At 41.7% G+C, this 25,680-nt stretch overlaps 2 protein-coding genes and 2 non-coding genes across 5 annotated transcripts; 3 read left to right on the top strand and 1 right to left on the bottom strand.

Moving 5' to 3' along the window:
• Positions 1-1,127: 1,127 nt before the first annotated feature.
• On the bottom strand, positions 1,128-9,268 carry DENND10 (DENN domain containing 10). Its single transcript, XM_078861458.1, has 9 exons — positions 9,214-9,268; positions 7,035-7,231; positions 6,486-6,565; positions 5,673-5,821; positions 5,380-5,491; positions 5,134-5,234; positions 4,921-5,028; positions 4,734-4,828; positions 1,128-2,475 (listed from the first exon to the last, which is right to left on the bottom strand). The coding sequence occupies exons 1-9, from the start codon at positions 9,257-9,259 to the stop codon at positions 2,299-2,301; spliced, it is 1,065 nt and encodes a 354-aa protein (XP_078717584.1). The 5' UTR covers positions 9,260-9,268; the 3' UTR covers positions 1,128-2,298.
• Positions 9,269-9,599: 331 nt separating this feature from the next.
• On the top strand, positions 9,600-24,298 carry EIF3A (eukaryotic translation initiation factor 3 subunit A). Of its 2 annotated transcripts, none has more exons than XM_078861459.1 (22): positions 9,600-9,814; positions 11,748-11,938; positions 12,037-12,173; positions 12,340-12,503; positions 12,626-12,825; positions 12,965-13,173; positions 13,281-13,452; positions 14,148-14,252; positions 15,581-15,679; positions 16,035-16,151; positions 16,851-17,036; positions 17,230-17,577; positions 17,710-17,814; positions 17,934-18,047; positions 18,139-18,261; positions 18,461-18,614; positions 18,764-18,933; positions 19,024-19,121; positions 19,343-19,722; positions 19,902-20,478; positions 21,836-22,056; positions 23,163-24,298. In XM_078861459.1, the coding sequence occupies exons 1-22, from the start codon at positions 9,766-9,768 to the stop codon at positions 23,405-23,407; spliced, it is 4,164 nt and encodes a 1,387-aa protein (XP_078717585.1). In that variant the 5' UTR covers positions 9,600-9,765; the 3' UTR covers positions 23,408-24,298. The 2 variants fall into 2 exon arrangements, with proteins under 2 accessions (XP_078717585.1, XP_078717586.1); XM_078861460.1 differs by having other exon boundaries at positions 18,764-18,927.
• On the top strand, positions 14,562-14,643 carry TRNAS-GCU (transfer RNA serine (anticodon GCU)). The gene has a single exon. It is a non-coding gene; the product is annotated as a tRNA-Ser (tRNA).
• On the top strand, positions 15,160-15,292 carry LOC144935285 (small nucleolar RNA SNORA19). The gene has a single exon (XR_013637284.1). It is a non-coding gene; the product is annotated as a small nucleolar RNA SNORA19 (small nucleolar RNA).
• Positions 24,299-25,680: the final 1,382 nt, after the last annotated feature.

Consider the following 25,680-nt stretch of genomic DNA (forward strand, 5'->3'; position numbering starts at 1 on the left):
AGACGAGGGTATGTGGATCACACAAATGTTGCGAAACTCCCTTTTTGTGGATGTCGAGATACCATAAACCTGGCTTGCCAGAAGGCAGTACAGCAAAATGTGGGCTAATGTCCGTCGTGTGTGGGAGACAATGTTGCCCCCCTCAGGCGTGTGGGTTTTCTCCAGATGCTTCAGTTTCCTCCTACATGTATAGTCATTAATTGACTGAAAATATTAATATACATAGAGGACCATAGATCTTGGGGAATTGTTGGCTCCGGCTCACGCGTGGCTGCTTTCCAGCTTGTTTGCGATTCCTGACACCCGAGTCGTTCTCTCTCGTCGAGAATGAGCAAATACTGTTACAAGTTTAAATTATGATTACGATCAGCCAGGCAACTTTACCTGCAAAACAATACCACAGCTTGGAAACGATTGTGCATCTGCTATTGCACTTTTGTGGTTGTTTTTTCGATTTGCTACAATCTCTTCGCCTTTCTCCCCCCTGTCCTCTCGTAACACTGTTTACCGCTGCATAACTGCCTTCTCCCTCACCACTCTACCCTGAGCAAATGGATAGGCGGCCGGCCGTTCATGTTCGACCAGGCTGTGTGCTAGTCAGAGGTGTAAATCTTGTACTTGGTCCTCATGCACTTCGAGACTACCGGCCGTGCTGGTCAGAACTCCTCTTACAATGGGGTGATGTGCTGCTTTACAATACATGCCCACGAGGGGTGTTACTCATGCAGTATTTGGGCTAATCCCTTATATCCAGAATTATAATTTGTATTTAGATTGGGGAAATCCGATGAGCTATGAAGCTCTTTTTCACAGATGTCCAGGTTTTCACAGGGTTTGACAGATGTCCAGTAGGCCAAGGTATAAAGGTTCAGATGATTGAAAAACATGTTTCGGATTAATCCTAAAATGTGCTACCACTTCCGTGCTTTTCCATTCACATGTAATCACCTTGGTAAAAAAAAACATATTTACATATCATTAATTTGTTTACTGATGCGAATTTATGGAAGAAAATAAAATGGTTACAATAAAATATTTACAAAATTTAATGTAGTGTATAAAAAAATGAAAAGACTTAGTATGTGTTACAAATTTAATCAGAAAATATAAAAATCCGAATTTAGGACAACAAATCTGAAAATCGAATAACCAAAACGTATCCCCAATGTATAAAGTATTTCAGTACAGTACTGTACTATGGTAGGATTGGCATTTCATTGTTTTGAATTATGCTGCCACCTTGTGGAAAACACCTGCCATTTAAAACCACAGTAACACGTTCCCAAAATGTGCAGTAGTGACAAAAAAAAACTTCATAAAAAATATGACCAAATTATTTTAATTTTACAAATAAGTTTCACATTTTTTCATGAAAGCAATGTTGAATTTGAAAAAGAACACTTTGTGAAAACAATGATTTACAAGTACAGTACATAAAACATAATTGGATATAGTGACGTCAAATTTTGACTTTAAACTTTTGAGACTACAGGAATTCATATTCTTTGGTTCTTTCGGTAAAGTCACGTAGATTGAAAAAAATAATAACTTGAATGAAAATAATAAAAAATAAAATAAAAACAAAAACCACGTTTCCATCGCAACACAAGCAGTCGTGATGACGCCCGGTCGTGATGACGACCGCTTGTGTTGCAATCGAAACGTCATGGTTTTTGTTTTCATTTAATTTGTATTCACTTTATTTTTTATAATTTCTCTATCTACGTGACTTTACCGAAACAACCAAAGAATAAGTAACTTCAAACATACAAGGTTTTTTTTGCGAAGAAAATTTTACGGTACATTACAGAGTCTTCAAATATTAATTTGGTGAATGCTAACCTTCACCCACATTGTAACAAATTAGTGTGTTAATAAAGCTATCTTTTATAGTACGACAGTTTTTTTCCCAGCATAAAACTGTTAACTTGCCAGATGTGAAGACAACCACAAAACTGTTCGCTACAACTGCACGAGGGCCAATGGGCCAGAGGGACCCAGGCGCTGGGCTACAATGAGAAGAAAATTGGACATGGGGCTCAATTTAATTCCTTGCACCATGGCCAATGCCAACCATGCTATGCCACTGATTTACTCTATGTACCCAAAGTTGGAAATGTCACGAAAGTAAACAAATGTTATCTTGTAAATTACTATTGGGTTCATGTTATATATTGCAAGGTTAAAACATTGAGAAGTATATTAAGTGCACCATTCAAATCAAGTTTTTCCACTTTCCATTGTAACAATGAGCAACTGATTGCAACACAGAAACATCTCACTCTGTAACTGACATTTTCACAATTTCAGCATCTGTTCTGAAGCAGCCAAATGAAATAGGAAGTTTTCTGTTGCTGGTGGAAATCGGCGTTCCCGCAGTGCGTCCATGGTTATCCTTGGCTTTCCACCTTCATCAGTTGGGGCAGCTAGTGATGTCAGATGAGCCAGAAGTTCCTTTGTTTTTTGTGCAATTTCCTAAGGATAAATAAAACAATTAAAGTAGTGTTATTAAAATTTTGATTTAAAGCTTTCGTGACTGCAGGGATTCATATTCTTAGTTATTTCGGTAAAGTCACGTAGAAGGGAAATAATAAAATAATACAAATATAAAACAATAAAAATTCTCACGACGTTTCGACTGCAACACAAGCACGTAGTGAGAATTTTTATTGTTTAATATTTTTATTATTTTATTATTTCCCTTCTACGTGACTTTACCGAAAGAACCAAGAATATAGTCACCATAGGAACATCATTTGCCAGTAAAAATATGATAATTGTTTTTTTACCCTTCTATCTGGCAACAAAACTGACACCTTTTTACAAGGAATCATGTTTGCATAGACCGCAATACCTACAGTCATAACGCCATCTGGTCCAACCCATGTGAGACTAGGCTCTAAGGAAAGCTGTCTCGGGTGTGGACCAATCAACTTCAAGGACAGTGCACATTATCAGTTATGTCTTTTGTTTGTATGACTGCAGGTATTGCGGTCTATGCAAACATGACTCCTTGTAAAAAGGTGTCAGTTTTGTTGCCAGATAGAAGGGTAAAAAACCAATTATCAAGAATATAGTGTTGTTTACTTTTGGCATGTAGATGTATATACACATCAACGTATGAAACTGATCATATTATTTTGTTAAAATGATTGCGGAGCATAGGCCCGAAGACTCAAGAAGCCTAATAGGGTTTTTCCCCTATTAGTATATTTTGGTACTGGCAAAAGAGGTCCCATGATGTAGCTGCTCAAGAAGCCAGCAACAACCAGCACTATAGCAATATAAAAAAGAGCATTTGTTTAATGTTGGCAACACTGACTGGTGTATGATTGATTCATGTGTGCATGCACATTTAAATCCCTGTCCTCATTTTGAATATTTAAAACATTATTTTATTAATATTTGAAATAAGTTATGAATTACAACATATGTAATAACTTTTTTCCAAAAGACGTTGAATATATGTGTACACCATATTTGAGGCAAGTAGCCATTGCCACAAACAAAACCACTCTGAATTATTTCTCATTTGGGAGTTTTAGGAAATGTATAATCACGTTTTACTTCATACGATGTCTTGTGATACTCACATTTGTCCATAAAACTACACTTTTAACAGTTACTAGCTTTTTTGCCTGTCCAAGGACGGGTGTATATTGCAGTAAATATGAAATATCCAATAGAAAAATTGTTCAGCTCATGATTATTAATTAAGGGGGGGGTTTCGCCATGTGGAGTGACGTCACCCATTAATGGATATTGTGGAGGGGTTTGGCATGTGGAGTGACTTCACCCACTCATGATTATTAATGAGGGGAGGGGTGCGGCATGTGGAGTGCGCGACCTTCTTGTGCGTTAGTCTAAATTTCCACGCGGGCATGAATATTAATGAAGGGGGGGAGGCCTCTTTTGCAGTGACGTCATGCACGGATGTATCACTGTGCTGCGTACATTTATTTTTTGCCATCACTTTCTGTAAAGAAACGTCATATTTGCAGCTACTTTGCATAATAAATTATTTAATTCAGCTCCACCTTCCTCTGCGTTAGTGTAAAAATCTACTCATGAATATTAATGAGGGGGGTGGGCCTCATGTGGTGTGACGTCACGCGGGGGTGGGCCTCATGTGGAGTGACGTCACACGCAGGACACACACCAGAGGTCGCAAACGGGTTTTGATTCCTTACCCGTACCCGGCCGCACCAGGGTTGCAAACGGGTACCTGTACCCGTACCCGGCCGTACCCGTACCCTACCCGTACCCGGCCGGGTACGGGTAGGGTACGGGTATCGGGTACCTGATTGCGACCTCTGGGATGAAGCCATGTTGCAGGTGCGGGTGGGTTGATTCTAGGAACTTGAATTGTGAGAAGAGACAAGACGTTGGGAAATGAGTGACAAACAGTTACTCACCAGTGACTCACGGCCTACCCGTACCCGGCCGCACCAGGGTCGAAAACGGGTACCCGTACCCGTACCTGGCCGGGTACGGGTAGCCGGGTATCGGGTAGGGTACGGGTATCGGGTACCCGGTTGCGACCTCTGACACACACACATTCTTGGCTCATATTCATAATGATCAAAACATTACCGATCACATATTGTTTCCTCTTTAGGGAAGTGTTATGGACAATAAACCATTAACCATGACACCTATATTGATGAATTACAAAGCTCACACATCTATGATTCAAGAGGTTTTAAGGAGCAGCTAGTTAGTCCCAAGCATACCTTCACTACTTGTGCATCACATTTTTCTGGGTCTTCTGCAGACTGCACGATAAGCAGCCCGATGTCTTTGTGCAGCTTTCCCATTGCCATGGATTCTGACATTACAAAAAGATATCAGAGTTAATTTATCACCAACAAATATGAAAACTTTTACATAATTTATCATGTTACAAAAGCCACACATCACCTTTGGCATGTTGTTCCACCAATATCTCAGTCTCTGGAAGATTGATGAAAACATCAAATAGTTCTGTCCGGTTCTCAATCTCCACCTCCAGAAACCCTGCCACATACCCTGTAAAAACACAATTGTTTTCCACAATTTATCTCGCTACAATATTTATTATTTATTACGGTTAAAATAATTAAGTATTTAGAAAATATCAACAAATATGCACACCTGGACACATTTTAAGAGCTTGTAGCTCATCTTCCTGCAAGTGAACACATGGGTAGAGAATGGACCAGTCTTGTCTGTGCCAAACCAAAGTTGGCAGTGTTCTGAGAAAACAACACAGAATAGGTCACAAACATCTTTTCAAGGCACAGACCTCTTTCTCAGCTTAAATCTTAATGAGGTCAGTGAAGGCCCCATAAAGTATGGTGTGCCTAAAGGGTAGAAAGCTTTACTTATTGTTTACAGCACCTGGTAAATTCCTGCAGCACTTGAAGCTGAGGGTGGTAAACAGCCACACGCTTCCGAAGCATCAGTGCGGTGTAGATAATGATTGTTTCCAACCCAAACTGCCGCACCACCTCTAGTGAAACATGAAAGACTTAATTAATGCAGATAAATCGTGAAACATTTTATAGGACCAGTCCACTCAACATTGGTGAAATAGATATGTATCTGGGGAATGCTTTAAGGAGCAAGATGAATTAAGTAATGTCATAAACATAAATCACATTAAAAATTTGCTTTATCGGATACACACATACCCTTAATTGATCCTGCTAAATACGTCTTTTTGGCCTGGTAATCCTGAACCAGGAAAGATCCATTCTCCTCCGTTTGACACAATCCTTTGGTAATCACAGAGAGGTATGCTTCCATCATGCTGGCAGGGCTACCATATTTGCAATATAACCTGAAAAATAAAAGGATATTATTTAAATGATATATATTTGGACATACATACACGCATACAGCGAAACTTTAGAAATGTGTTGAAATTCAAGGTGGCAAAGTGAATCAGGGTATTAAGCAATGATTGCTGATCCCAGCCGCCACCTGCTTAAAATTAGTTCTCAAGTGAACTTGATGGTCTCTGTTCTTGGTTTTTTCGGTAAAGTCACGTAGAAGGGATATAATCTTATTATGTGTTATTTTTATTATTTAATTATTTCCCTTCTACATGACTTTACCGAAAGAACCAAGAACATGAATCCACGCAGTCACCAAAGCTTTAAATCGAAATTTGATGGTCTCTGTCCATTAATTCGATAAAATAACAGCTTATAAAATTAAAAATACAACAAAGATTATGCTGAAGCGGGGCAGGAGGGAAGGTGTTGCCCCCTAGTGTAAATGTCGATAAGAGGTCACTTGAAGGAACCTCAGGTAGTTTGTAACATTTGGTTGGGTGATCCATTCTCTAAGATGGGAGGAGGGGGGAGAAGATGTAATTGCTTTACAAAGAGTTCCAAATAGATTGTTTATCTCATGGCATGATGTCAATAGCACAATCATGATGAAATTTGGAAATAATACAATATATTTTAAATAAAATATGACGTTGCAATATTACTTGCCTGCTGAGAATACGACTCAAAGCAGCGTACTTTTCTGGGTTAAAGTCTTTGGAGGTGAGCACAAGGCTGTACTGTCGAACCTGTTGAGTGAAAAATAACAGTGTCTTCCAATGAAATGCTTAAACTGTTTTCATTTTAGTAACAGCAGTCTTAAAGAATGCTCTACGAACACATTGCCTGCAATGACAACAGTGTGACATGTTTACTGGCCAAGTGATATATAGCGACATTAAACCTTATTGCACTGCAGTGAAAGAAAAGTATTTTTACTGCATTGTCAAAAGAGAAAAACGAGACTAACCAACCAAAAGTAGAGGCAATTTGTTCCACAAAATAGTTCCATTTACACATACAAACTCTGGAAACGTGCTCATCTAACAATTTACTGTACAAATCATATTATAGAAAATTGTAATATTCTCCTGAGCAATGATGAGAAAATGTTTTTAACCATTTTGTCATCTTGATTATGGCCGTACTTTGTTCATAGTTTGCATGGTACGCATCTTTACGTGTAGTGTTGGTTAAAAACAGGGTCCACAGACGTACCTTGGGCAGAACGTCTGGGATTGTGACATCTCCAGAGGTGATGTAGTACCAAACGCGGCGGTGTTGGCCAAATATAAAAGGGTCGCGTATCTTCCCGTCTGCCGAGAGTGGACATTTCCTAAGAAGCAATGTTCGGAGTTCGCTGCTCACAGACGGGAAACACCACACCCAGAGAACATCTCCGCTGCGGTCCTTTTCTGCACGTGACAAAAGAAAATACATACTCAACATGTGCTACATTTAGTCAGCAAAATTTTACGATTTCATTCTGCACGAGTTCGGTTCAACGTGTTACATTATTACCTTTTTTTATAGAGTTTCAATGACATTCCTGATCTGAAACAAGATAATCTGCAGTTGAGAACATTCAACAGACATTGTAGAATTTACTACTATAATGAGCCAAGAATGTCTGTTTCGCGCGTGACGTCACTCCACGTCTACCAGCCCCCCTCATTAATAACCATGAACAGGTGACGTCCTCCAAGTGGACACCCCCCCTCCATTAATGATAATTAGCGGGTGACGTCACTCCACATGAGGGGGCGAGGCGCCTCCTTCCCCCTCCTCAGCGTCAACTTACAACCCTCACTACAAAGGCAGAACCCTCACGTCACGCGATCTCCGTAACGCTGTCATGATGAACAAGGAATTATAACCTTAAAATGAAATTGGTCTGTGTCACCACGGCCTTACAAATTGCACACGAATTGATGCAATGAATATCACGTCGCGGTCTGCTTTTCGCTTGCAAGTTTCAGATTTACTGCAATAGACCCGTCGTCCTTGGACGGGCAAAAGGCTCGTGGCATAGGTTTAGAGAGTTTTAAGTCTCAGCTTGAGTCCTCCAACATCCATACATTGGCCAGTACTGAATACGATGATTTGTGTAATTAGAAATTACTCCTCTCCTGCCTCTTCAGCAGCACATTTTTGGCTGCGCTTAAATCCAATTATATTGCACGTTCACGAATTACACTAGTCTATACCCAAAATGCTTCCAAAATAAATGTATGAGAATAGGTTTTCCTCTTTTTTTGGCAACAAAACAGGTGTTAAGATGTAAAAACACCAAACTGAAACCTTTTGCAAGGAATCATATCTGCATTTACCACATAAATTTGCGGTCAAAATGCAAACAAAAAACATACTCTGATAGTATATGCATTGACTTTGAAACTGATTGGTCCAACCCAGAAACAGCTTTCTTTTAGACTGTCTCAATGGGCAATTTCTATAACGTGGTACAATGCAGTTCAATTCAACTTGCCACTCACTGCATTGTATCGGCAGGCTTGATTCTGCTGGTGAAACCCTAAAAAATTAAACCGGTCTATAGTCTGTGCTTGATTAAACCCTTCTGGATAAACATTGGTCCAAGAAAGCCTGTAGACTGATCATACTAAAATGCTTTTTTATATATATGTTAAATCACAATCGTCCCTTCGCACCGTTTCAAAGTCAGCGGGCAAAACAGAAGGCTGGACCACTGACACATGAACTGGCGTAAATGAACGCTAAATCACTGTCAAAATTAAACAACATGCTATGACAAAATCACACGTAATGCGCCCGATCCTTTCCAACATCAGAAGCTTTGCAAAATTTAGCCTGGATCGTGCTTGTTGTTTGTGTTACCACCAGAAATAAATCACGTGGAGCAGGCGTAAACTGCAGTAGAGGGCACAGATCGTTCGACACCTATCTAGGCCTCCTCACCAAGCCACACCGACCGGAGAGGCGAAGTATTATGGTCAAATAACCCTCATCGCCCGTATGTCCTGGAGAAGCCCTCTTCTGGATGCACTTGTGCATGTTCATATACCAAAGTCAGTGATGTCACACTCAAACATGCAGCACGTCCCTAACTTCCTACATACAGCCCTAAGCCTGCAGGAGCTATTCGACATTCCCATGACGGAGGGGGTATTTATCATCAAAACTGATAACGATAACACAACAAGTGCCTTTTGCCACAAAATGGTACAAATTTTAATCAACCCGGCCAAAGTGCTAAATTGAGGAGGGGGGGGAAGGGGGGTTCCTGCTGGTTTGCGTGCCCGCATGCTCTCACCACTTGCACCACAGCATATCGTTATGAGCAACAACACTAATTGTAACAACAACAATAACTATGATAAAGGCAATGACTTGAATTAAATGAATAAACGGCACCGACCAATGAGCCCCGCCGACAGCACCAGCTGCACTTCCGACACCGCCATTGCACGTGACTGGCGGGGCGGGGCGAGAAGGGGAGGGGCGGGAAGGGGAGGGGCGGGGCGGGAAGGGGAGGGGCGAGAAGGGGAGGGGCGGGAAGAGGAGGGGCGGGGCGGGAGGGGAGGGACGAGAAGGGGAGGGGCGGGGCGGCCCTAACCCCTCACCACGTGACCCCCATAACCTTTTATCCCCCCCACACCCACCCCCAATTTTTTTAAAAAAAAATAATTTTTCACAAACCAACTTCAGCAGACTACTTCAAAACCAAAGCGCTTAAAGTGACCGTATTGAATATTAGAAAAAAAAAATGTTAAATGGAACCCACCTCGTATCGAGGGCGCGTCACGTGGTGCGAGCGCCGCGCCATCTTGAGATCGCCGCTGTCCTCGCGTCTCGCCGCCGCCGCCGCCTCCTCCGCCCGCGATCGTCGTGCGCTCGCTCCCCGCATTAAAGCCGCGCTCGTCGATGTCTGTTCGCTACCGCACGTGGTGACAAGCCGACATCAGCAAACATGCCGGTGTATTTTCAAAGGCCGGAGAATGCCCTCAAGCGGGCCAACGGTGAGGAGGAGGATGCGGTGGCGGCATCGTGGTCTAGCTTAGGCTGCGGCCTGGCTTCTCTCCCTCCTCTCCACTCCTCTTCAGCTCCACATTTCCCCTTCGCTCGCTTTCGAGTGCAACACGATGCGCTGTTTTTTTATTCGGACAAGTTTAATTTGCACGCACATACCCTTTAAGTGCAACGTTTAAAAGGGATCGCCAGACTCGGGAGTCTGAAGGCTCCGGCCTGTGGTTCCCTCCACTCTCCGCCCATCCCCCTCGCTCACCTTTCCCTCTCTATCTCAAAAGATGAACTGCTGATTTGCTTTATACGCGCGAGAAACGTACGTAACAATGTTTAAATGAGCCCCCCCCCCCAGCCTTCTGGTGGTTTGTGCATGCAGCAAGCGGTGTCCGCGTGTTCCATATGGGAGCAGTGAAAGTGCCCCCTTGTTCCCTTTGCTGGCAGCCACGTTCACTCCGTGGCGTGAAATGAAAACCTTTGCAATGTGAACCGCAGTCAAGAGACTTGACGTGTAGGCGGTGTTGCTTGTGCCATGTCAATCATTCCTAGTAGCGCATATACTGGACGTTACCCGTTACTATGGCCGGGCGCGAGTAAATCCGTCGTGTAATCATTGATTTGCCACAAATTGGTAATGGTACAATCCTGAAAAATAATTCTAAACAGCGTGAAATGCAACAGCATTTAAAAATGCTTTGTAGAAACGGTATGAATGTATTTGAGGCGTTTTACCATAGGTGTGAATTCGAGACATTGGTGACAGCAGATGAAAATGATCAATCCCGGAATAAAGGGCTTCTCTAATTCACGTGATTTAAAATAAGTAGGCGTCGGTAGGATAAAACATGACCAAAGAATGTTATTGTTTGGGTGCGTTCATCGAGCGATGCCATGGATTAGAAACATTTGACACTGAAAAGTATCACATGGAACAAAAGGCAGGATTCGTAAAGCTTGTCGAAATGATGTATTGTACAACTCATGGCCAATCCACTGCTGGATGAAGGCCTAACTACGCCGTCTCGGTACTAGGTTTGACCATACTTGACGATAATTTGTGCAGGTTGGTGAAGGGAGGAGGTAGCCAAGCCCGTTTATTAAACTGATTATTTGGAATCGAGCAAGGGTTCTTAGTTGACTGCATTATCCGCCATTGCCGCTCCACCCCACGCGCACATGGAACCACATTGAGAGTTATAGAAACACGTAGGGGAGTCTTCCAATTAGCACGGTTGGCTACGTACGGTGCGAAAGAAGTTTAACGTACAAGTCGGGCTTGTGCAGTACTGTACAGATTGCTAAGAGGGAATATGCACACACTAGTCATGGAATGGCAGCCAAAGGGAAAAGACTACGCCTGATAACAAACATTGTGAACATGGCTCATGCAGGAGTTGGATTGTGACATCTCTGGACCATAAGGGATGGTAATAACGTGGGAAGGTTATCCAGCGGTGGATAGATCATGACTGTTCTTAACAGGGTGGAGAGCCCTTGATTCAATAGTGGCTAAACTATGGTTGTTGGTGCTCCCCAACATCTGGGTGTTTGTGTTGCCCATCTTTCCACGGTGTCCAGACTTAACGGTTATAAAAATTGCACAACCAACCATGGCAGTTGATTGTGAATCGAGTGCCATATGCAATGATTGACATTTTTGGACCATTTTAATACTTTTGAGCTGAAATTGTTTTACTGTTTGCAGAACCGTTTTGTGCTCACACCTTGATGTAATGTTGATTTTTATAGCAATGGTATTGGTGAGTTAAGCCTGCTACATTATTTGGTGGTCATATGTACATTTAAACCTACACTTTACATACCAATTATTGACAACTTAACTCGGTGTTGTATTACTCTGTTGGTACATTCACAAATCATGGTACAAATCAAATATTTGTGTGTCCTTTTCCTTTTACTGCTGTACAGAGTTTTTGGAGGTGGGAAAGAGGCAGCCTGCTTTGGATGTCCTGTATGATGTGATAAAGAGCAAAAAGCATCGAACATGGCAAAAGATCCACGAGCCCATCATGCTGAAGTACCTGGAGTTGTGTGTGGACCTGCGCAAGAGTCACCTGGCCAAAGAGGGACTCTACCAGTACAAGAACATCTGTCAGCAGGTATTAAAAAAAAGCATTCGAATAAATGTTTAATCATGCATGACACAGTGTAGGTTTACCATATATTAAACAGATATTTCCATATTTTATCGATGTAGGTTAACATCAAGTCTCTGGAGGATGTGGTGAGAGCATATCTAAAGTTGGCAGAAGAGAAGACCGAAGCTGCAAAGGAGGAATCTCAGCAGATGGTGCTGGATATTGAAGATCTTGATCAGATTCAAACCCCTGAAAGGTACCTTATTCAATATTCGCATGATAAGACCTGTGCAGAATTGTAATGCATTTCCTTGCAAGTGAATATAAATTTTAAGGAAGAAAGAAATGCATATTTTTGAATATAACCCCCTCTAAAGAGCTTTTGGTCAAACACTTGAGTAAATATTGCGTGTGTGGTGCAGCGTTTTGTTGAGTGCTGTCAGTGGTGAAGACACCCAAGATCGAACGGATCGTCTCCTGCTTACGCCATGGGTCAAGTTTCTGTGGGAATCGTACCGCCAGTGCCTGGATCTCTTGCGAAACAACTCGCGCGTGGAACGTCTCTACCAGGACATTGCCCAACAGGGTATTTTGATTAACTTGACTTTTTATGCAAACGGCAAGATACCTGTAAAATAACTGTTGAAATCACGTTTGTAGTACTTGCCAACATAAATTAATGTTGATCTTGTTTCCTTATCTCATCAGCTTTCAGATTCTGCCTGCAGTACACACGAAAAGCAGAATTCCGTAAATTATGCGACAACTTGCGTATGCACCTCAGCCAGATTCAGCGCCACCATAACCAGAGCACAGCCATCAATCTGAACAACCCGGAGAGCCAGGCCATGCACCTGGAGACAAGGCTGGTGCAGCTGGATAGTGCCATCAGCATGGAGCTGTGGCAGGTATGCTAATATCTGTATTTTTCCCAATGCAAGATGAATAACATTGTGTTTACATTTGTTTTGAAGTACCACAGATAACATTTTTGCCAGTATTACAATATGTATAATTTGATTGTATTGTCTTGTCTTGATTATGCAGGAAGCATTTAAGGCCGTTGAAGATATCCATGGGCTCTTCTCACTGTCCAAGAAACCCCCGAAGCCCCAACTAATGGCCAACTATTACCAGAAAGTTTCTATGGTGTTCTGGAAGTCTGGCAATGCTCTCTTTCATGCTTGCACACTCCACCGTCTTTTTCATCTCTCCCGTGAGATGCGAAAGAATCTCACTCAAGACGAAATGCAAAGGTCAGGCATCAAACATATAAATATATTTACCAAGCTATTGTCAATGCAGTATATTTTTTTAGTTGGTGCCATTAAACCATGTTTGCCATGTTCGTTATTCCCAACAGAATGGCCACCCGTGTGCTGCTAGCCACACTCTCCATTCCTCTTACTCCCGAGCGCACAGACATTGCTCGCCTGTTAGACATGGATGGGATCATCGTTGAAAAGCAGCGTCGCCTTTCAAGTCTATTGGGACTTCAGAGTCCTCCCACTCGTCAGTCCCTCATTAATGACATGGTATGCAACATACCACCCACCCGTACGACCTACATGTGCAACCCTCTTGTCAATTACCTGTGAATTTAAGCCCCCCCCCCCCACACACTTCTGAGGATCATGAGTGTTACGACTATTTCTTAGCATGCTGACCAATGCAGGATTCTGAAGGCAGGGGAGCTTAGAAGTATAGTACAATAAAATATTTTTTCAGCTGTCTTCTGCTGACCACCACATAGATCTGCAGCCACTTATGACAACCCTGGTTTGTGCATGGTGGTCACCCTTACAAGCACTATCGAGTCGCAATCAAACCTGCTCAGCTTTCAAAATATGAAACTGGGTACATGTCGGGTAATTTTGTCATACGCTGTACATGTGCATTGCAAATAAGTTAAGAACTTGATCATATTTATTGTTTTTATATATGTTGGCATTTACCCTGGCATATGCACATTTTATTCTCATGCTCTTAGTACTCTTGGGAGCCATGATATATCTTTTGTGCAAGATCAATAACGTTGGTAAATTAACAGCCTAGCTTTGTTCACTAGCTAGAGCTGTCAGTCACCTTCGGATAATATTTAGTAATTTTATTGTCGTCATGAGAGGACTTTAACATAGTAAAAATGGTGCTTTCAATTCAGATGGAAAGTGATCAAATGGTGCATTTACATAATTATCTTGAAATGTTCTATGTTAATGTTCTTCCGCAGGTGCGATTCAATGTGATTCAGTACGTTGTGCCAGAAGTGAAAGACTTGTACAACTGGTTGGAGGTTGACTTTCACCCGCTGAAACTATCTGGGCGTGTCACAAAGGTTTGACAGCTTGATTTTTTTAAATCCTTTATATTAAGTTCACTTGCTTGCTTGCGCGCTTACGACCGTGCAAATCTTTCGGTCGTTTTTTAACCCACTTCCCGTGATCCAATCGAGCTGACATTTTCCACACAGACTCGTGCGTGACAATTTATTTTCGTGAAAATTTTTTTCCAAAATTTTACACTTTTTAGGAAAAAATAATGGTATGACTGTGTGTGTGGGGGGGGGGGGGTCTGTTTGTATGTATGTGCGTGCAAGTCTTCATCCTGGTTCTGGTTGTATGTGCTTGCGTGTGTGAGTGCGTGAGACGAGGTGGCCGAGTGGTTAAGGCGATGGACTGCTAATCCATTGTGCTCTGCACGCGTGGGTTCGAATCCCACCTTCGTCGCGATTTTCTTTTTTAATCCTTTATATTAAGTTCGCTTGCTTGCGCGCTTACGACCGTGCAAATCTTTCGGTCGTTTTTTTACCCACTTCCCGTGATCCAATCGAGCTGACATTTTGCATACAGACTCGTTGTGCGTGACAATTAATTTTCGTGAATATTTTTCCAAAATGTTACACTTTTTAGGAAAAAAAAATTATATATAATTACCAATTGCTTAATGGTGGCAGGCAATCATCTGACCCATAGGTGGCAGCCATCTCAAGCCAGAGGACGAGAGGACTCTAGCCGCCACGCATATAAAGGATTTATAGTGAAAAACTTTATTTTTACGGGTTAATTTTTCACAGTCAAAAACATACCCTAGCGTAGCATGTATATACACTCTCAAATACGATCAAAAGAGTTCCAAACACGTGTTATTTTAGGTCAATTTTACATTTCTGTGTTTCTCTTATTTTACAAATGATAAACACCTTACAAAGTATACTCCACACAATAAATTTTGCTTCACAGTAATAGCACATATCATTGTCCTGCTCCCTCAATGTGGGAGTAGCGATATTTCTAATGTGCTAGAGAAAATTTGTTGGTTAATTAACAGCTTGGTTAATTTTTTATGATCAATGCTGTCAGTCACCTTCATACACTTCCCACATTTAAAAGAAAAATATTGAAAACCATACCAATATATTAAAATGAAATTCAGGGTTTCAGATTTAATTGAGGGATAAATCGTTTTTTTTCCTGACCATATTTTTTAGAACTATTATTTTCTTGATGGTTTCCTCATTTCATTAGTAAAACTCCCTAACAGCATATCATTTGCATAGTAGCAAGTAACAATATTAAACATTTAAATGCACATGTTTTTTCAAAATCCATCTTAATGAGTTTGCATGCCTTGTGTTCATACAATTTGTCATGTTTGTATTTAAAGGTGCTAAACTGGCTTAAAGATCAGTCGGAGAAAGAACAAGAACTGCAGCATTATGTCAATCTCCTTCAAAACAACACGATCCTCCGCTTACTCCAGCAGGTTGGTTGTCAAAGAACTGCTACATGTTAACTTAGGAACCGTTTATAAAATGTAGTTATTGATACAAGTTCTTTTGGTCTTTCGGTAAAGTCACGTAGATAGGTTCAAATGAATAAAAATAAACAAAAAACTACGACGTTTCGATCACAGGCGGTCGTCAACAGGAGGCTTTCTTTCTCCTGATGACGATCGCTTGTGTTATGATCGAAACGTCGTCGTTTTTTGTTTCGTTTTTATTAATTTGAACCTATGTATGTGACTTTCCCGAAAGACCCAAAGAATATGAATTCCTGCAGTCACGAATGCTTTAAGTCAAGATTTATTGATACAAGCTTAACGTTTGCTATTCTTACAGGTGGCCCAAGTGTATCAGGGCATTGAGTTCAGTCGGCTGGCATCTCTTGTGCCCTTCATTGACCCTTTTTCACTTGAGAGAATCATCGTTGATGCTGCCCGCCACTGTGATCTGCAGGTAAATATTTTCACCACACGATTGAACAATTGCTTGAACAATGTAGATGTGTGGAAAGAGACTAATGGGTCTAATTCTCGTAATCACTCTCCCTTTAGGAACAGAAGAATGAGGCATTTCATGATTTGAGCTATTTAAGTAGTGTATAATTTTTTATAAATGTTTCTGAATTTGAACTTATACTAATACTTTTTTATTTAGCAGGTAAGGCCTCTGGCTGCCTCATTCTAGCTCAGGCCTTCTGAAAGGCTCTTATAATTTAGTTGACGGCAAACAAAACGCCGGGCTTTTATAATAGAAGTGATCTGGCCACAAATGATAGCTGAACTAAGTGTCTTATGTGGAAATTTATAGTAGCCAAATACTCTAAACGCACATTTCTAAATGTGGAGGGAAAAACGGAGGACTTGGATAAAAATCCACGCAACCACGGGTAGAACATGCAAACTCCAAATGCATAGACTTCAGGGTCTGGAACGAACTGACGTCTTCCTGTATACAAGGCGAGGTAGTTAACATCTCTTCACTTTGGCACCCAACCAACAGCAGCCACAGTTATCCCTTCTGGTCTGGCAACATTGCCATTTTTCCTGCTGCTTAAAGTGTGGCATATGGAATTTCCTCATATATATGGTAAGGTTTTATCCAGAAGATGATTTATATTGGCTGTTGGTAATGCGCGTGGTTTGCTACTCTTAGGTGCGCTTGGACCACAGTAAACGAACACTGAGCTTCGGATCGGACCTCAACTACTCTCCAAGAGATGATGCCCCCACAGGCCCATACTTGCAACCCATGCCATCGGACCAGATTCGAAATCAACTGACTGCAATGTCCTCCTGCTTGACCCGTGCTCTTGACATTATCAAACCTCCTAACATTCTGGTAAGTGTGCCAAAAACCGAGTCGGCATATTATTGTAAATGCATATATGGCAATTGAGACACAGATAATCTTAAACTGGAACGATTTCTTCATTCTGCATATATGTATAAATAAGTGATTTACTTGCAGCTGTCAAGATTGGCGTTTGTTTGCACTCTAGTTTTGTTTGTTAATCAACATTGTCTTACATTAGACCGAGAAAGAAGAGCAGAAGCAGCAGGCTGTGATGGCATATCTCAAGAATTCCAAAAAGGAGCACCTGCGGATCCTAGGGCGGCGACAGACTATCGAAGAGCGCAAGGAACGCCTGGAGAGCTTGAACGTGGCCCGGGAGCGCAAGGAGCAGGAGCAACGCGAGGCGGTGTTGCAGAAGATACGGCAGGAGGAAGAGGAGCGACTCAAGAAGGAAGCGCGTGAACGAGAGAACCAGCGCATTATGCAGGAGCACGAGAGCATCAAGCGCAAACATGTTCGGGAGCGTCTGGAGCAGATCAAGAAGACTGAACTTGGAGCCAAAGCCCTCAAAGACCTTGATATTGAGGTGTGTGTGTGTGCAATGAATTCGAATAATCACTTGTGTATGTCTATTTTGTAGTACTCTGTAAGTCTGCAGTTTACTTTATAGGCTGTTTCTTATAAAATTTTAATGTGTTATCCCTATGCTTTTGTTCAGAATCTTGATGAACTTGATCCTGACTTCATTATGGCCAAGCAAGTTGAGCAGCTTGAAAAGGAAAAGAAAGAGCTTCAAGAGCGTTTGAAAAATCAAGAGAAAAAGGTACAGTTAATCGAAGGCAACTAAATCTGATGTTTTTTTGTTAATTTAACACTTAGTTGTTCGTTCATGTCAAGCTCACTATTTGTACATTATAATATTTAATTTCTTTCCCTGATTAGATTGACTATTTTGAGAGAGCCAAACGTGTCGAGGAGGTTCCATTGCTGAAGAAGGCTTTTGAAGAGCAGCGCATTAAGGACATGGAGTTCTGGGAGCAGCAAGAAGATGAGAGGGTGAATATATGAGTTATTCCTTTGTTATTGCCGAATTAAAAATGTTGCTCATGTGAATGCACAATCTAAATAATGATGTTTATTTTTTAAGATTTCAACTGTGAAATTGGAGCGAGAAAATGCGCTGGAGAACAAGAATAGGATGATTCGCATGCAAGAGGACAAGGATTCATTCTTGTCAGGCTTGAAATCCTCACGCCGTGCCATCTACTTGGTATGCACTATACATGCTTTGTCAGCTGATGTAAATGTGAAGCCGTGCCTAAATACTCTGGCAAATGCCAACTATGATATCATTTGTTTTGGAGTTGCATTATGTTTAAAACATATGGGTTGGCGGTAAAAGCCTGTTTTGAAGTGGAGAGAAAAATCAAGCATTACATTTCTGACTAATTTATTTGTTCATACTCCAGGCCAAATTTAAGGTGTTTGAAGAGCGCATGGAAGAAGAGCGGACAAAACGCCTTGCTGAACGAAAAGTGCAAAGGAAGGAAGATCGCAGACTCAAATTTCACCGGGAAAGAGAAGAAGAAGCACAGAGAATTCACGATGAGCAACTTAAAAAAGGTGTCCGTTTTGCTCTGCACTCGGAGGGGGCAGCATCTCGGCATGTCGTCGTTCATGAAATGTAATTAATTATTTGAAATGAGAACTGGCTTGGGCTTACATATTAAAACAAAGCAAAACTTTAACTTTTCACGTGGACATTTTTGCAGAGCGAGATGAGGCAGAAAGGATTGAGCGTGAGAAGCGCGAGGAAGAGGAGCGCGAGTACCAAGAGCAGATTCAAAAACTGGAGGAGCAAGCGAGAAAGCGGAGACAGAAAGAATTAGAAATCGAAGAGCGGGAGCGGAAACGAGAGATGGGAGAATCAAAACGGGTACCCGTGAGTTTTTAAATAATTACAAGCAACATGAATCCTTTTGTGGAAGAGACGAGCTTTAAGAGCTTTAACGTGTTTGTTTTTCATGTGCAGGATGGAGATGGAGGTCGATGGGGTGAGAGAGATTCGGAATGGCGACGTGATATTCCTGCAGACCGTGATGATTTACCCAAGCGTCCAGTTGATGATGGGTCAGTAAGCTCTTACTAAATATATCATTCTAAATAGAAGGCACTTGGCATTTTGGTGATGGTTATGTGGGAATGTGATGAAGTTAGAACAATATGTTGTTGCTTTTATTTGAAACGAGCTTCATAAGATATAATCTCAACTTAGTAGTTTCTCTTATTTTTGTGAAAAATATACAGTTGCATAGCGGAATGATTTCACTTATTATTGGTCCTGCGTACAGTGAGAGGGATTGGCGTCCCCGTGGTGGCGACGATGACCGTTCATTCCGCCGCCGGGACGAAGAACGCATGCCCCCTCGGCGAGATTTTGAGAAGCCGATAAGGCGCGATCTGGAAGATAGGTCTATGAGGCGTGATGCCGATGAAAAACCGCCACCGCCCCTTCGTCGTGATGGTGAGGACAAGCCGCCAGCTCGCTGGGGTCGCAACGATGATGAGCGCCCCGCTCCGTCATCGCGTTGGGAGGATGAGAAGCCAGCGCCGCGTCGTGTCGAGTCTCCGTTCCGCCAGGACGAAGAGAGGGCACCGCGAGGATGGAATGAGGATGCCAAGGGTGAATCTGATAAACCTCTCTCTGCCTGGAAACCTGCTGTCAAGCCGGGTGAGGACTTTTTCCCGATGGCAACATTTTGTGAATTATTAGTATTGATAAGATGTGATATGTATTTTGGGGGGTATGTTCGTTAGTATTTATACAAATTGTAATGAGCAGCAACCCAAATTGTAATGCACCTTAATGGCAGAGGTGTATACATTTCTGTTTGTCCTTGCATTGGCCAGGTGGGTGGCGTGACCGTGAGAAAGCGCGTGATGAGGTGTGGAAGCCCCCTCGCGAGGGGTCACAGTCGGCGGAGGGTGATGGAGAAGAACCGGCTGAACGCGAAGAGGGCGAGGAAGACAAATTCGGTGACCATGAAGCAAAAACCAAGGACCGCGATCACTTTGCGGACCGCGAACGAGCACCGCCCGAACGTGCCCCCGAACGTGCCCCCGAACGAGCCCCCGAACGTGTGCCTGAACGTGCGCCAGAACGAGCGCCTGAACGAGCGCCTGAACGAGCCCCAGAACGAGCCCCTGAACGTGCGCCCGAACGAGCGCCCGAACGAGCCTCAGAACGTGCCCCAGAACGTGCCCCAGAACGTGCCCCAGAACGTGCCCCAGAACGTGCCCCAGAACGAGCCCCAGAACGTGCCCCAGAACGAGCGCCAGAACGAGACCGCTTTGGGGACCGAGATCGCTTTGGGGACCGCGACCGCTTCGGGGACCGCGACCGCTTCGGGGACCGCGACCGCTTTGGCGACAGAGACCGCTTTGGCGACAGAGACCGCTTCGGGGACCGAGACCGCCGTCCACCAAGGTATGCATTTTCATTTCCATATTGGTGACTAGTTGTGTACCCGTTGTATTTTCCACTTAGCTCACTTATAGTATAGCAACTCATAGTGCGCATCTTAATAAAATGGTATTCATATTATGTTTAGCTTCGCAATGTAGCTGCATCGGTTATTAAATGTGAGTTTACAAGTCATGATTTATTTCAAGTAACAACATGATTAGATCACCAGCACTCAGCCATGGCAGGTTTTGAAAGCTTTTATTTTTTCATCTGCTGTGATTTAGCAATCATTGGTTGCCTGCAGGTAGGGAATGTGGTGGTGGTTAGCAATTTGGTGTTGGTGTGCTGTGACAGCCTTATTACCCAGCTCCAGATCGCATTCCAGTAATTAATCCGAGCTGCTGCTAATGAGATTCTCATTTGCTTGTCCTGGCTTGTGATGCACTTCCTTTGCATTGCAATCATTGGACCTCATTGAGGGAAGGTATTTTTCAAGATGTGGTACAATTGCACTTGGGGTGATTTATATTTTAAAATACTGATGAACATTCGGACGATCCAATGAACATACTCTCTGTAATAGTTGCAGTCGCAATGTTTTTATAGCACTATGAAAAATGCTCTTTTAGTACCCTGGCCAAGCCAAATGTACTGCATAAACTAGTTTTTATCCCCATTTGACTAGGATTTAGCAAAACGTGTGTTTATATTATAGAAAATTTGTATCTTTGTTTAAGCAAATTCATATTTAACCAACTTTGCATAGATGAACATGCTGCATAAGTATTGTATGGCATTGATACCCATCACATTACACTGATTGCTTAAATGTTTTCTTAATTAATAGCCATGACTTATCCATATTTTTTCTCCCTGGTTTCTGTTCTGTTTTTACATTTTACATTTCATGTACGTTATGAAACATGAAGGAAATGTTGTAAGCTCTACATGTGGCTGCTTAATTTTGTGCCAGCTTACATAAAATATCAACTCGTTTGTCCTATGGGGGTTGTTTGAAAACTCTCAAACTCGGTCAACCTTGAAAGCTGCACTGATGGGAGATAAGGGAAAATAAATACTTGGACAGTCAATTGATAAAACCCACATGTTATGCTCTGCTTGTCCAACCAAGCTAAATAAGGTCACTTTAGCTCTCATGAATTTGATAAGATAGTTGAAACCTTCAAACTTATCTTTGTGTTAAGGCTTTTACAGAAACGATTACACAATTACATAAATATAAATCTTGCATTTGTACGTAAGACGTGCCGTGCCATCTTGGGATCTTTGCGGGAAATGTCAACTTTGCATGAACAAACTATGACTTACTGATGACGACTAATACTTCACTTTAATGTCTTGTGATTAAAATATACAGAGAGGAAGGAGGAGGAAGTGTATGGCGGAGGCCTGGTACAGAGGATTCTCAGGCTTCCGCCGGTTGGAGGGACCTTCCAAAGCGTGACGATGGTGAGAGAGATCGGGATATTCCACGTCGGGAGCCACTTGACAGGGAGAGGCGTGGCCCACCACCAGTCCGAGGGGGAGACTGGGAAGACCAAAGGGGTGCACCGCCACCCAGAGCAGATCGCGATGAAGGTGAGCAGAACCATAAAATATTGTTGGCATTTGGTGGTATTCGTACATAAGCTTTGGGATCACCTTTGAGAATGGTGTGTGTACATGGCTGCCCTTTGATATACAATACTTGGTCAGAAGTGTCGAATTTCATGCTTAATTCCAAAATTGGCACTAGGAATGCAGAGTACATATGACATTTTAATTTAATGCCAACTAACACCCAAAGCATTTTAGCAGTACAGTTTCAATTGGCTTGACCAGAAACACAAATGCGGGTGATGAAACAGTGGTCGTGTGATCCTCGGGCCCGTGAGAGGCCATTAGGTAATAAACTCCTTTAAAAAGTTTTTTTAAACAACGGTTTTATTTTAAAGTACGCTAAAAAGTAAATAACTCGATTGGACAACGGGAAGTGGATGACATCTTGATGACAAGAAACACGCGGGGCTTGCTTTTTGTGCGAACCGATTCCACACTTTAGGGACCACGGCGTTTTTCACCTACACAAAAATATATAATTAATATGCCGTCCATTAAAAAATTGTAATTGCTTGAAAGGAGGCAATTAATTGATGACTTGATGCCGATTTTAATACAGGCGTGCATTGTCACCGGATCTGAGTACGTGTGCAAAATTTGGAATTGATTGGACAACAGAAAGTAGACTAACTTTTGATTTCAAGATTTGACCGACACAGGAGTCAAGTTAAGTAAAACCGTTGAAAAAAGTTTATTTGTTTCTTTTGTAACTCAGTATTTTCATACAATACAATGTTATATTGAAATAATATAAAAGCTAGTTAATGCCTACCTCTAAAGGTAGTTTGTCGACATATCAGGATATATCGAATTTAATAATGATTTTTAATTAATGTTGCATTTTATTACCTGAAAATAGATTTTCTCACTTGGTGTCAAAATTGGTTGCTTAAATTACTCAAATGCTAAAACATCTTTTGTGGCGTTAATAAGCACCATTGTTGTGTAATCATATACTTTTCATACAATGCAATTTGTATGATCATATGAGGGCCTTGGATCCAAATAATGGGTCAAATATATTGGTACCTGCTCCATAGCACTCCTTCCCCTGTAACCCACTTCTCACGTCTTCATGTTTCAAGGCGTGTGGCGGCGGTCCGAAGACCGGCGTGAAGACGGGGATAGGGATGCCCCCCGCCGAGCGCCTTTCGTGGGCCGAGATGGTGACCGGGATCGTGAGCGCGTTGAAAGGGAGAAGCCTGCACCACGCAAAGAGCTTCGCGAGGTTCCGGCCTCTGCTGCTCCTGCAGCTGCTGCTGCTGCACCTCCGAAGCGCCCAGTCCGCAATGAGACCGATGACGATGGCTGGACAACTGTCCGCCGCTAAAGCCACATTTCCACACAACCGTATAATTGGTTTTTGTTTTGAGTTGTGAGATTTCTTTATCCAAAGCATGCACAGAAATGTTTTTGGACAACGTCCAATGTAATACTAAATTCCAAAATTGGCCCCATACACTTCAAAAAAGATTACATTGTTTTGTTTAAAATCTGTTGTTTTTCTGAATTTGATAGAAGAAAATTATTGCAGCCTCAGAATTAATCAAATGGAGTATATGCTTTGCTTGTGAAAGGCACAAAATGCATAAATATAAAATCTGCATGCACCTCAACAGTGTGATTTGTGTTTTTGCCATGCAATTATATCAGGCTGCCTATCCATTGTGATTATAGGCTTCATTTTAGATATTTATTCAAACTGAAGCTTTTGAAAATGTAACAAGATATAGCTGTGTTTACAGGATTTTAGACTGATAAAATGGCTTAAGTTTGAAAATAGTACCATTCATTCTGGGGATTGACTATTGAAAAGCTGGTCAAACAGGATAAAACCTGGCCCTTAACCCAATGTCTTTCAATTTTAAGCTTAACATTTTCCTCAAGCATAAGTAGCGTATCAACCATTTGTAAGAATTGCAGATTATCATGTTGAAGTATGGCTTTATTATTTTTGAGTAATTAAAGCCAAATTAAATTTAAGATTGGAAAATTAGCTTGCAAGGTTAAATGTATTCAATATTATGTGCATTTAACAATTATAATCTTTGCCCTGTTGTCATTTCTGATGCATTAAGTTAAAATGTATTCTCGTGGAAAACTTGACTTTGTTGGTTATAAACACAGTCGTGTGGATTGGAAGCACAGAGCATTTTCATGATTTAATCTCCTTAGTTGTGTGGAAGTTTAATACTAAAACCAATAAAAACAAAGGTCTTGAGCAATAGCCTTTAGTGTTTTCATTTTTCTGTTGTGCTGCAGCTTCACAGTGTGAAGATAAAAGACGACTGATTATTCTATGGATCGAGTTAATGTACTCTGGCTCAAGTTTACATAACACTCGTGGGTTATTTGCCAAATCACATGCTTATCTGGTTTTGTGGCTGTGTTTCATATCAAGACTTGCCGACATTTAGCAGACAGGTGTGCCTTTCTTAATAGATGGGAAGATGTGGTTTGTTAGGCATGAGAGTTGCCAAATCTTCAAGCCCTAGTGTGCCTGCATTGGCCTAGTTAAAATTGTATGACATTGGTGTGTGTGCACCAATAAATTGCATAATGCTAACGCTTCCCACATTTGGAAAGGCCTAATTTCCTTAGTAACCAATGTCTTGCAGGTTAACAGCTTGAGTTTACATTAAGTAAACATCCCAAGTTGAGATCGCAGTTATATTGCAATTTCAAAATTTCCAAAAATTAGTATGGCCAAATTGCTGTTTGAGATGCATTAATCCAAGTTGTGTTTAGTGTTTGTACATTTGTCAATTCCATATGCTGCCAACTATAGTCATCTGATTTGTCATGGTGAAAATGTCATGTTAATTACCAGCCACAGAATATTGTACAATGTGGCTGGTAATGTGGCCAATTTCAGTACTGTATGCTGAATCCTATTAAGATGCACTTCTGCGACTGCCTGGATATTAGGAAGCCACTTGAGCTATGCGTTTTTAAATCTCGGTTGAGGACTCATTTCCTTGTAACTGCCTTCTTGTACACCTGAACGTCTTGTACGTTGCGAAAGAAGTTCATTAGATACATGACTTTCATTTAGTTACCTTGAAGATTGTGATTTGCTTATTAAACAATTTAGGAGTAACTTTTTTAGAGTACATCACAGCTGGCAAATTGCATAAAGCAAAACATGAGCATTTGCAGTGGTGCACATGCACAACTAATATACCATGACTTTAAATGATACGTTGTATGGATAATTAGTTTCACTGTAAACATGCAATGTCCAATAAACAACATTAAATTCATCACTTTAAAAGGGCCTTCTGTTTAACTTCTTTAAATGCATATAGTGCTCGAGTTAAACTACATTATTTGAGATGGGAAGCATTGAGTTGTGCCAAGTATCGAAGCCATCCTTGCTGCCATTCGGCGAAGGTGGGCTGGCATGTTCAAATGCATGACACTGCTGAAAGCAGTCTTGTATGGAGAGCTGTCCCAAGGAAAATGCCATGGAGGACGGTGCTACAGCTTGGCGAATGTGCTCAAGCGACATCTGAAAGTTATACATATTTCTGTGGACAAATGGGATAGGCTGGCCTTGGCACTTGTGTGCCAAGCATCGACAAATACCCCAGAAATATTTGA

Source organism: Lampetra fluviatilis, chromosome 12 (assembly GCF_964198595.1).
Source record: "Lampetra fluviatilis chromosome 12, kcLamFluv1.1, whole genome shotgun sequence".
In the NCBI taxonomy this organism is placed as follows: domain Eukaryota; kingdom Metazoa; phylum Chordata; class Hyperoartia; order Petromyzontiformes; family Petromyzontidae; genus Lampetra; species Lampetra fluviatilis.

Excerpts from the sequence above, each read along its gene's own strand:
- EIF3A (XM_078861459.1), top strand. The coding sequence starts at position 9,766 with ATGCCGGTGTATTTTCAAAGGCCGGAGAATGCCCTCAAGCGGGCCAAC. Across the intron at positions 13,453-14,147 it reads AGTCCCTCATTAATGACATG|GTGCGATTCAATGTGATTCA; the intron begins GTATGCAACATA and ends GTTCTTCCGCAG. Across the intron at positions 14,253-15,580 it reads TATCTGGGCGTGTCACAAAG|GTGCTAAACTGGCTTAAAGA; the intron begins GTTTGACAGCTT and ends TTGTATTTAAAG.
- DENND10 (XM_078861458.1), bottom strand. The coding sequence starts at position 9,259 with ATGGCGGTGTCGGAAGTGCAGCTGGTGCTGTCGGCGGGGCTCATTG. Across the intron at positions 5,492-5,672 it reads TTTAGCAGGATCAATTAAGG|AGGTGGTGCGGCAGTTTGGG; the intron begins GTATGTGTGTAT and ends ATGTTTCACTAG. Across the intron at positions 4,829-4,920 it reads GGTGGAACAACATGCCAAAG|AATCCATGGCAATGGGAAAG; the intron begins GTGATGTGTGGC and ends TTGTAATGTCAG.